At 36.0% G+C, this 11,984-nt stretch overlaps 1 protein-coding gene across 2 annotated transcripts in view; it reads right to left on the bottom strand.

Moving 5' to 3' along the window:
* LOC106157122 (protein LTO1 homolog) overlaps positions 1 to 11,472 on the bottom strand; it is a 37,131-nt gene extending 25,659 nt beyond the window's left edge. The window contains exons 1-7 of one of the 2 annotated variants that reach the window (XM_013532624.2): positions 11,345 to 11,472; positions 10,578 to 10,665; positions 10,082 to 10,187; positions 9,591 to 9,661; positions 9,218 to 9,332; positions 8,863 to 8,986; positions 6,650 to 8,671 (exon numbers count right to left, since the gene is read on the bottom strand). In XM_013532624.2, the coding sequence (XP_013388078.1) occupies positions 8,921 to 8,986; positions 9,218 to 9,332; positions 9,591 to 9,661; positions 10,082 to 10,187; positions 10,578 to 10,645 (426 nt within the window). In that variant the 5' untranslated portion in view covers positions 10,646 to 10,665; positions 11,345 to 11,472 and the 3' untranslated portion in view covers positions 6,650 to 8,671; positions 8,863 to 8,920. Of the gene's footprint in view, positions 1 to 6,649; positions 8,672 to 8,862; positions 8,987 to 9,217; positions 9,333 to 9,590; positions 9,662 to 10,081; positions 10,188 to 10,577; positions 10,666 to 11,344 lie in introns of those variants that run through there. The other variant, XM_087000756.1, reaches the window with a different exon arrangement.
* Between the last annotated feature and the right edge of the window lie 512 nt (positions 11,473 to 11,984).

The raw sequence follows: 11,984 nt of genomic DNA, 5'->3' as shown, positions 1-11,984 counted from the left end.
AGAAGATGATGAGCAACCCCACCCAGACATGGACTTCATCCTTGATCCAAGCTAAGGTTAGTAAATTTTATATTTTGGGGGTGGTGGGATGGGTAAATTGAAAAAATCTAATCTTGTTTTTCATTTCTTTTTACAGGACAAAGAAGATGATGAGTGACCCCACCCAGACATGGACCTCATCCTTGATCCAAGCTAAGGTTAGTAAATTTTATATTTTGGGGGTGGTGGGATGGGTAAATTGAAAAATTTTAATCTTGTTTTTCATTTCTTTTTACAGGACAAAGAAGATGATGAGCGACCCCACCCGGACATGGACTTCACTCTTGGATTCAAGCCAAGGTTAGTAAATTTTATTTATTTATTTTTTTTGGGGGGGGGAGTGGAATGGGTTAATCTTATCTTGTTTCTCATTTCTTTTTACAGTCAAAGAAGATGAAGAGCCACCCTACCGGGACATGGACTTCATTCTTGATCCAAGCTAAGGTTAGTAAATTTTATTTTTGGGGGGTGGTGGGATGGGTAAATTGAAAAAATCTAATCTTGTTTTTCATTTCTTTTTACAGTCAAAGAAGATGATGAGCAACCCCACCCAGACATGGACTTCCCTCTTGGATTCAAGCCAAGGTTAGTAAATTTTATTTTTTGGGGGTGGTGGTGGAATGTGTAAATTTAAAAAATCTAGTCTTGTTTTTCATTTCTTTTCACAGGACAAAGAAGATGATGAGCAACCCCACCTGGACATGGACTTCATCCTTGATCCAAGCTAAGGTTAGTAAATTTTATTTTTGGGGGGTGGTGGGATGGGTAAATTGAAAAAATCTAATCTTGTTTTTCATTTCTTTTTACAGGACAAAGAAGATGATGAACAACCCTGCCCAGACATGGACTTCCCTCTTGGATTCAAGCCAAGGTTAGTAAATTTTGTTTTTTTACGGTGGTGGGATGGGTAAATTGAAAAAATCTCATCTTTTTTTTCTTTTTTTTTCATAGTCAAAGAAGATGATGAGTGACCCCACCCAAACATGGACTTCACACTTGGATTCAAGCTAAGGTAAGTGAATTTCATTTTTTGGGGCTGGTTGGATGGGTTAATTGAAAAAATCTAATCTTGTTTTTCATTTCTTTTTACAGTCAAAGAAGATGATGAGCGACCCCACCCAGTCATGGACTTCACTTTTGGATCCAAGCTTAGGTTAGTAAATTTTATTTTTTGGGGGCGGTTGGGATGGGTTAATTGAAAAAAATCTAATCTTGTTTTTCATTTCTTATTACAGGACAAAGAAGATGATGAGCAACCCCACCCAGACATGGAATTCCCTCTTGGATTCAAGCCAAGGTTAGTAAATTTTATTTTTTGGGGGTGGTGGTGGAATGTGTAAATTTAAAAAATCTAGTCTTGTTTTTCATTTCTTTTCACAGGACAAAGAAGATGATGAGCAACCCCACCTGGACATGGACTTCATCCTTGATCCAAGCTAAGGTTAGTAAATTTTATTTTTTGGGGGGTGGTGGGATGGGTAAATTGAAAAAATCTAATCTTGTTTTTCATTTCTTTTTACAGGACAAAGAAGATGATGAACAACCCTGCCCAGACATGGACTTCCCTCTTGGATTCAAGCCAAGGTTAGTAAATTTTGTTTTTTTACAGTGGTGGGATGGGTAAATTGAAAAAATCTAATCTTTTTTTAAATTTTTTTTCATAGTCAAAGAAGATGATGAGCGACCCCACCCAGACATGGACTTCACTCTTGGATCCAAGCCAAGGTTAGTAAATTTTATTTATTTATTTTTTTTTTGGGGGGGGGGGGGGGGGGTGGAAAGGGTTAATTGAAAAAAATGTAATCTTGTTTTTCATTTCTTTTTGCAGTCAAAGAAGATAAAGAGCGACCCCAACTGGACATGGACTTCAATCCTGGACCCAAGCTAAGGTTAGTATATTTCATTTTTTTTTGGGTGGTGGGATGGGTAAATTGATAAAATCTAATCTTGTTTTTCATTTCTTTTTACAGGACAAAGAACATGATGAGGGACCCCACCCGGTCTTAGTCTTTACTCTTGGATCCAACCTAAAGTTAGTAGTTTTTATTTTTTTGGGGGTTAGTGGAATGGGTTAATCTAAAAAATCTAATCTTTTTTTCATTTTCTTTTTGCAGTCAAAGAAGATGAAGAGCAACCCCAACCGGACATGGACTTCATTTGTGGACCCAAACTAAGGTAAGTACATTTTGTTTTTTTTGGGGTGGTGGGATGGGTAAATTGATAAAATTTAATCTTGTTTTTAATTTCTTTTTACAGGACAAAGAAGATGATGAGCGATCCCACCAAGACATGGACTTCACTCTTGGATCCAAGCTTAGGTTAGTAAATTTTATATTTTTGGGGTGGTGGGATGGGTAAATTGAAAAAATCTAATCTTTTTTTCATTTCTTTTACAGGACAAAGAAGATGATGAGCGACCCCCCCCCCCCCCCCAGACATGGACTTTACTCTTGGATCCAAGCTAAGGTTAGTAAATTTTACTTTTTTTTGGGGGGGGGGGGGGGTGTGGAATGGTTTAATTGAAAAAATCTAATTGTGTTTTTCATTTCTTTTTACAGGACAAAGAAGATGATGAGTGACCCCACCCGGACATGGATTTTTCTCTTGGATCCAACCTAAGGTTAGTAGTTTTTATTTTTTGGGGGGTTAGTGGAATGGGTTAATTCAAAAAATCTAATCTTGTTTTTCATTTCTTTTTGCAGTCAAAAAAGATGAAGAGGGACCTCACCCGGACATGGACTTCATTCCTGGACCCAAGCTAAGGTTAGTATATTTCATTTTTTTGGGGTGGTGGGATGGGTAAATTGATAAAATCTTATCTTGTTTTTCATTTCTTTCTACAGGACAAAGAAGATGATGAACGACCCCACCCAGACATGGACTTCACTCTTGGATTCAAGCCAAGGTTAGTAAGGTAAGCCAAGCTTTTTACAGTCAAAGAAGATGAAGAGCCACCCCACCCGGACATGGCCTTCATTCTTGATCCAAGCTAAGGTTAGTTAATTTTATTTTTTGGGTTTCGTGGGATGGGTAAATTGAAAAAATCTAATCTTGTTTTTCATTTCTTTTTACAGGGCAAAGAAGATAATAAGCGACCCCACCCGGACATGGATTTCCCTCTTGGATTCAAGCCAAGGTTAGTAAATTTTATTTATTTATTTTTTTTTTCGGGGGGGGGGGGGGGGGGGGGGTTGGAATGGGTTAATTGAAAAAATCTTATCTTGTTTTTCATTTCTTTTTACAGGACAAAGAAGATGATGAGCGACCCCCCCCCCTCCCCCCCGAACATGGATTTTTCTCTTGGATCCAACTTAAGGTTAGTACTTTTTATTTATTTATTTTTTGGGGGTTGGGGGTGGGGGTGGAAAGGGTTAATCGAAAAAAATCTAATCTTGTTTTTCATTTCTTTTTACAGGACAAAGAACATGATGAGAGACACCACCCAGACATGGATTTCTCTCTTGGATCCAACATAAGGTTAGTAGTTTTTATTTTTTGGGGAGTTAGTGGAATGGGTTAATTGAAAAAATCTAATCTTGTTTTTTATTTCTTATTACAGGACAAAGAAGATGATGAACGACCCCACCCACACATGGACTTCCCTCTTGAATTCAAGCCAAGGTTAGTAAATTTTATTATTATTTTTTTTTTTGGGGTGGGGGGGTGGGGAATGGGTTAATTGAAACAATCTAATCTTGTTTTTCATTTCTTTTTACAGGCCAAAGAAGATGATGAACGACCCCACACAGACATGGACTTCACTCTTGAATTCAAGCCAAGGTTAGTAAATTTTTTTTGGTGGGTGGTGGTGGAATGGGTTAATTGAAAAAATCTTATCTTGTTTTTCATTTCTTTTTACAGGACAAAGAAGATGATGAGCGACCCCCCCCCCCCCCCCCAGACATGGACTTCCCTCTTGGATTCAAGCCAAGGTTAGTCAATTTTATTTTTTTTTTTGGGGGGGGGGGGTGGAATGGGTTAATTGAAAAAAAATCTAATCTTGTTTTTCATTTATTTTTACAGTCAAAGAAGATGATGAGCAACCCCACCCAGACATGGACTTCATCCTTGATCCAAGCTAAGGTTAGTAAATTTTATATTTTGGGGGTGGTGGGATGGGTAAATTGAAAAAATCTAATCTTGTTTTTCATTTCTTTTTACAGGACAAAGAAGATGATGAGTGACCCCACCCAGACATGGACCTCATCCTTGATCCAAGCTAAGGTTAGTAAATTTTATATTTTGGGGGTGGTGGGATGGGTAAATTGAAAAATTTTAATCTTGTTTTTCATTTCTTTTTACAGGACAAAGAAGATGATGAGCGACCCCACCCGGACATGGACTTCACTCTTGGATTCAAGCCAAGGTTAGTAAATTTTATTTATTTATTTTTTTGGGGGGGGGGGAGTGGAATGGGTTAATCTTATCTTGTTTCTCATTTCTTTTTACAGTCAAAGAAGATAAAGAGCCACCCTACCGGGACATGGACTTCATTCTTGATCCAAGCTAAGGTTAGTAAATTTTATTTTTGGGGGGTGGTGGGATGGGTAAATTGAAAAAATCTAATCTTGTTTTTCATTTCTTTTTACAGTCAAAGAAGATGATGAGCAACCCCACCCAGACATGGACTTCCCTCTTGGATTCAAGCCAAGGTTAGTAAATTTTATTTTTTGGGGGTGGTGGTGGAATGTGTAAATTTAAAAAATCTAGTCTTGTTTTTCATTTCTTTTCACAGGACAAAGAAGATGATGAGCAACCCCACCTGGACATGGACTTCATCCTTGATCCAAGCTAAGGTTAGTAAATTTTATTTTTGGGGGGTGGTGGGATGGGTAAATTGAAAAAATCTAATCTTGTTTTTCATTTCTTTTTACAGGACAAAGAAGATGATGAACAACCCTGCCCAGACATGGACTTCCCTCTTGGATTCAAGCCAAGGTTAGTAAATTTTGTTTTTTTACGGTGGTGGGATGGGTAAATTGAAAAAATCTCATCTTTTTTTTCTTTTTTTTTCATAGTCAAAGAAGATGATGAGTGACCCCACCCAAACATGGACTTCACACTTGGATTCAAGCTAAGGTAAGTGAATTTCATTTTTTGGGGCTGGTTGGATGGGTTAATTGAAAAAATCTAATCTTGTTTTTCATTTCTTTTTACAGTCAAAGAAGATGATGAGCGACCCCACCCAGTCATGGACTTCACTTTTGGATCCAAGCTTAGGTTAGTAAATTTTATTTTTTGGGGGCGGTTGGGATGGGTTAATTGAAAAAAATCTAATCTTGTTTTTCATTTCTTATTACAGGACAAAGAAGATGATGAGCAACCCCACCCAGACATGGAATTCCCTCTTGGATTCAAGCCAAGGTTAGTAAATTTTATTTTTTGGGGGTGGTGGTGGAATGTGTAAATTTAAAAAATCTAGTCTTGTTTTTCATTTCTTTTCACAGGACAAAGAAGATGATGAGCAACCCCACCTGGACATGGACTTCATCCTTGATCCAAGCTAAGGTTAGTAAATTTTATTTTTTGGGGGTGGTGGGATGGGTAAATTGAAAAAATCTAATCTTGTTTTTCATTTCTTTTTACAGGACAAAGAAGATGATGAACAACCCTGCCCAGACATGGACTTCCCTCTTGGATTCAAGCCAAGGTTAGTAAATTTTGTTTTTTTACAGTGGTGGGATGGGTAAATTGAAAAAATCTAATCTTTTTTTAAATTTTTTTTCATAGTCAAAGAAGATGATGAGCGACCCCACCCAAACATGGACTTCACTCTTGGATTCAAGCTAAGGTAAGTGAATTTCATTTTTTGGGGCTGGTTGGATGGGTTAATTGAAAAAATCTAATCTTGTTTTTCATTTCTTTTTACAGTCAAAGAAGATGATGAGCGACCCCACCCAGTCATGGACTTCACTTTTGGATCCAAGCTTAGGTTAGTAAATTTTATTTTTTTGGGGTGGTGGGATGGGTAAATTGAAAAAAATCTAATCTTGTTTTTATATTTCTTTTTACAGGACAAAGAAAATGATGAGTGACCCCACCCGAACATTAAAATCTGACCGTCTTCCAGAAGGCCCTACCCTAGGTTCTAGATTCCCATATTGCCAGCTTGATCTTGATTTTATATATAACCCATATCAGCAATACGAAATTCTACCCACTGGCGTCAATTTGTGGGCGTTGTTCTTCAAAATTTTGCCTGGGACACTTCCATATTTGGAAGTCACAGGTCTCGTCTGTCACAGCTTTGTCCCCCTGGAGCTCCATATTTGGAAGTCGTAAGTCTCGTACATCACAGCTTTGACCACCTGGAGCTGCCTTTCCCGCCTTGCACTGATGTTACCTGGTGCAGACGAGACAAGAAGCAAAGTGGGTGACGCAGATTTGGAAGTTTAAACTAAGAATATCTTGCAGTCGAAGGTCAGTACCACAACACAAGCAACATTCTGCTTTAAATACCGATTTTGGCCTAGCCATTGCGCAGCCCTTATAGTGGTATCGGGCATACTGTGTAGCTGTCAATCTTGGCACACGGCAAGCACGTGTATTGTATTTCTATCTTCAGGAGCAAATGTTCTTTGATAATCAAAAAATACAAAAACATTGGATATACGTTTTTTCTTTTAGAAACATTATTTATTTTTCACATTACATATCTTAAATACAGTAAATAGAATTAAATAAAGCAGAATTAAATCTGTTTTACATTTCATTTTGGTCTGATGACATTCAACTGCAGATTCATGTACTGGGAGCAGTTATATTTGATTGGAGAAAATCTAACACGGCCACTGTTCCTCAGGGCTCATAAAAGCAACCCATCACAAGGTATATATTAATATTTAACAAGCTAGCTTTTACCGTGCCCTGACACACTGGGTAGAAGGCCCAGAAGATGGTCTCAATTCACCACTGCAATAAAATTACAGTTTCAGGACCAGAGTTCAAATTCACATAATGAAAATCACAATATTTGAAAAATGATGACACAGATTGTAAGATAAATTGTTTGCCAATTTATCACCTTTTTGTTTAAAAATTAGAAAAAAAAACTGATCAAACAAAAATTCATACTAGTGTGACCCAATGATTATGATTCATATGCATAACTTTTTCATTATTTTAGACCTGAATGTTTGCAAAGTTTACAAAAAGTTGTAAAAAGCTTTTGTTTTCATGGTGCAATGAAGGTAATAAATTTATAATGCCATGCTAATTGCAATGTTTTATATCCTTCTTGATGAACCTCGAAAAAGAAATTACATGTAAACCCATATTGAATAGTCCTTTGCCAGACTGAAAAACTCTCCCTACTGTTTTTTACCCAATACATAAATAAGAAAAAAAATTCAATTTCCAACTACAAAGCTACCTGCGTATTATTAATATTCATCAGTTCTGTAAGTTTGAAGCCAAAACGAAAAACGGTTTTTCACTTATCGTGTTATCGGTGTTGCATAAATGCTAAATAAAAAGAAAAAAAACAGCATAACTTCCATATAAATGGCCCGATCATGCTGATTTTCGAACTTGACCTGCGTAATATGAATATTCATCAGTTCTGTAAGTTTCAAGCTAAAAGGTAAAATGGTTTTTCACTTAGTGTTATTGGTGTTGCATAAATGCTGAAAAAAGTGAAAAAACAGCATAACTTCCCTAAAAATGACCCGATCATGCTGATTTTCGAACTTGACCTGCATATTATGAATATTCATCAGTTCTGTAAGTTTCAAGACAAAAGAAAAAAACGTTTTTCCACTTATCGTGTAATTGGTAAAAGTGCACGGTGACGGCGACGACAGACGCAGGTGATGGCTATATGTACCGACACATCTGTGTCTGTACATAAAAAGTGCATCACTCTTAAGTGATGTAATAAGAATAAATAATTTAAATTAAGCATCCTTGTCTTATATATATATATATATATATAATTTTTTTACTCGATCCAAAGATGTTCTTGAAGATGTTTCTTGTCTTGAAAACTCAAACCCACTTTGATGGAATGCTGCCGATGTGCACTCTGCCTGCCCCACCCCACCCCACCCCACCCCATCCCTTCTCCTTTCTTCATTTAAAGCCTACAGGCAGAACATCAATCAATTCAGGGATGTCCTCACAGGAAAATTGAAAATAGTACAAAGAGTGGTTTTGGTGGGAGGAATTTTTTGTCAGGTAATATAATGTGATGTTTCAAAATCAACAAACAGTCATTGTGACACACATTTAAGGTCTAACAACTTCTAAAAGCTTAAAGTTTGCTACATTATTATTCATGGCATTACTTAATTCAGATGAGGGAAATTGAAAGATAAATCAATGAAATGCTTGGATTTCTCTGGTAGACAATTCCAGCAGATTCCTTTTCACTGTATACGTAATGATTTACCAATTTCCTGTAAAACGTTATTGACAGATGTTGTGAATACGTGCAGGTAGTTTATTGTCCTAGTAAACAATTAAGACGTGCTCTTATTGTATTGTTGGTTGATGTTGTTTTCAGATCTATACTTCAAGTCTCAATGTAATAAAAGCTGTTATTTATAAACACTGGCATGCAATGTATGAACAACCAAATTTTGCATGTCTGCCAGAGCTTGGTTTCACCTTCAGCTGTGCCAGTCCTGGCAACCTGAAATAAAAAAGAGTTGGATAACTCTATCTGCATTGTTTAAGGGTTTAATTTAATGTCAGATTGCTGCTCGTTATGCTTAAACCAGTCATATTAATTTCACCATTGAAAAAAATTCTACATATTTTAACTTTTTAAAGTTTAATTTTTTAAATGTTCATATTTTAATGTATTTTTATGTTAGAATATACCTGTTTGCTATCATCCCTTTTATAAAAGAAATTCTCAACTGCATGTGGAGTATCCTCATCAAAAAGATATTCCTTTCACAGATGAGTTTTGAAACTGTGGCTTAACATTCAGAAGGGAACAGACCTAGAATGGATTACAAATTTAATAATTAAAGATATGATCTTGTGATAATAAATCATCATGATGCTGGAACTAGCTATTGCAGATAATAAATTTCATGTAAACATAAAATTTTATAGTGTTTATTTTCATTGCATGTTTGCGCACTATATAAAAAATTTATAATGAGATGTGTCTTTTTTCTAAAAGCTCTTGAAATTTGGGATACCTGTAATCTTATATAGTGTATTATACCTGTTTAAACTTGGCCCTTATTTTTTCTAGGTCACTATGTAGTCTTTCATAAGAGGGATCTCTCAATGGAAACGACTGAATCATATCTTGTAGACTTTCTAAAGCCTTCAGTTTTCTAGAATTACAGAAGAATCATATTAATTCACAATAAGTGTTTGAGTTCAATTGTAATATGTTCAAAACAAAGAAATATCTCACCTAAGGAGAAATCACACACATATCACAATATGTTTTCATTACATGGGAATGAACATGAAACGTAACCATCAGAAGTGCTTTTCACATATTTATCTTCAACTTAATTGATTAATTTAATACAATAAAGTCCAAAAAGACACAAAGTATCATACAAGTATGCAGGTCAGGTTCTAACCTTGTTTTCTCGTTTGTTGATTCCTCTATCAGTGACTTCATGACCCCAGTGTATCCATCATAGAACCCAATCTGTCACAAGGTGAAACAAATGAGGTTTAACCATTAAGGGACTGTTTCAACACATTGCACCACATATGCACAACATAAATGACAACCATTTCAGGTACCAAATTCATTCACTACTATATCATAATTATCCGTTCAGTGTAAGATATTCCACTCAAAATATCTCTAGAGGTGTCGTTTAAAAATAGTTCTTTGAAGATTGGCATTACTATGAATTCTATAGATTTTATATAATACACACCAGCCATTTCATGCTAATAAAAATTCCTCAAGACTCTATGCCAGATGATGAACAGATAAGTTCAGGTGGATTATATATGCTTTCTTCAAAATTATACCATCAAATTTAAATTGACTTTAAATATCACCAAAAAAAAAAAAAAATGCTGCAAGTTTGAATATTCAACCTTTTTTAATTCTCACCTCAGTTGCCATATCTGCACCCTTCTCCTTGCCTAACATATAGCCTTCATTGTACCCTTGTGTCCTGCCTGTTTGTAATCCCTCTGTAAATCCTTCTGATTGAAACCTCAATTTAAAAAAAAAAACTGATATAATGATGACTATGATTTAGAAGAGAAAGGCCTTGTTTAAAGAAAAAACAACAACATGATAGGCATCAATCCATTCATCCACAAATCAATTGTTAAAAGCCATTGATCCGTATTCTGAAAAGAACAACTTAGGCCACTATGGAAATATCACTCAAAATTATTTTCTGATCAGAAGTCATGGTGGCAGGAGCAGATTTAGGCTGTCTTCTGGTCTTCCAGAAGAAGGTCAGATTTTCAAGTTTACATTGACGGGTATCTGATTTTTTCTGTCGGAAGACGGTCAAAAATGGAGGATGGATCAACAAAAATAATTTGGAAGACTGTCAGAAAATATGTCTGGATCCGCCCCTGTCAGGTGAACTTACTTATTTTCTGCTAAAGCAATATCATCAAAGCAACTGTTCACATCTAGTTCATCTAGGGGAGTTGCCATTTCCTTAATTGAATGTTAATCTGAAAATAAACTTCTGTCAAAGTTTTTTCCTTAATTTTTAATGCACACTGATTTTATATCTTATAACAGTGTGCGAATACTGATTACATTAAAATCAAAACTAATAATCTTAGGGACTATTCCAACAGATATTTGGATCCAGCTATCTCCCTGGGGAGTCTCACTAAATTGCTGTCAACTTGATCAGCTTAAATGTCTGTCACGCCTAATAAAGCTGTTAAGGGGTAATTATCTTTACCACCTGGCTGATTCGGTAGGCATGACAGACATTTAAGCCGGTTAGTTGATAGCAATTTAGTGAGACTCCCCAGGGAGTTATATCGATCCAGATAGATCGACCTATATAGGCATGGGAACCCAGTCTTAATGGTGTGCGACACTACGTGAGGGAGAGGGGGGGGAGGGGTACATAGTACCTGCCAGTACACCATGTAGACGCTGCCTTTCCAAGAAAATAGTTCAAAATTATATCTAAATACACCCGGATTTCTGTTTCTTTATTTGATACAGACAAAATTAAAAAGACTGATTCTGACTGTTTCAAACCTGTACGGATAACATATTGTATGTCATAATATGGATGTATTGTCATTTATCGCCGTGTCTAGGCTGTTAAAAAAATAAGTGCGTATTTGATTCTTCATTGGTACTGATTTTAGTAGCTGCAATGGTTCTTACCCCTTATATCAACTGTCAAAACTTCTCGATTTCTTTACTAAGCACACAGGCCCTTTCACCGTGTTTTCACCGCAACACATTCCTGACTCCATTTAAAGAAGAGTACAGGTGTGACATCGTCAGTAAACATGTAAAGGGTCACATTGCTCTGACAAGACAGCTTCAAATTAATAGATCATAAAAGTAGAAAAAAAGCTTCTATGATTAGATATAGAATATTGTAGTGTGTCGCATTATCGTGCGATATTGACAATTGTGCATTGCTATCCAATCTTTTGTGCGCATATCTACCGTATGTATTTGTACCAAATTATATTTTCCAGCTATCACCAATTTTAGTACTAAATGGAATTTCCCCCATTTAATATTGCTATTAAAGAAACACTTCCAGGAGGCGTTTTCCTTGGGCTCACACCCATTCCATGCATTTTTATTTCAAGTAAAAATGCACTTTAAAGGAGGTATACATCCCATCACTTAAATAACTTTGTATTACATGTATACATTTCTGTTTAAAACAAAATGTGAAGATTAAATACTATGAAGACTATACCCATTACAATGTTCAGATTTTCACGCCAGCTAAAATGTTCCATTTTGTAATAAAGGCAATTTTCACTTCAGAGTTGAAAATGAATAT

This window comes from Lingula anatina, chromosome 1 (assembly GCF_051362555.1).
Source record: "Lingula anatina isolate TDL-2025a chromosome 1, LinAna3.0, whole genome shotgun sequence".
NCBI classification, from domain to species: Eukaryota; Metazoa; Brachiopoda; class Lingulata; order Lingulida; family Lingulidae; genus Lingula; species Lingula anatina.
Note: the sequence above shows the minus strand (reverse complement) of the source record. Positions and strands in the feature narration are given on the sequence as shown.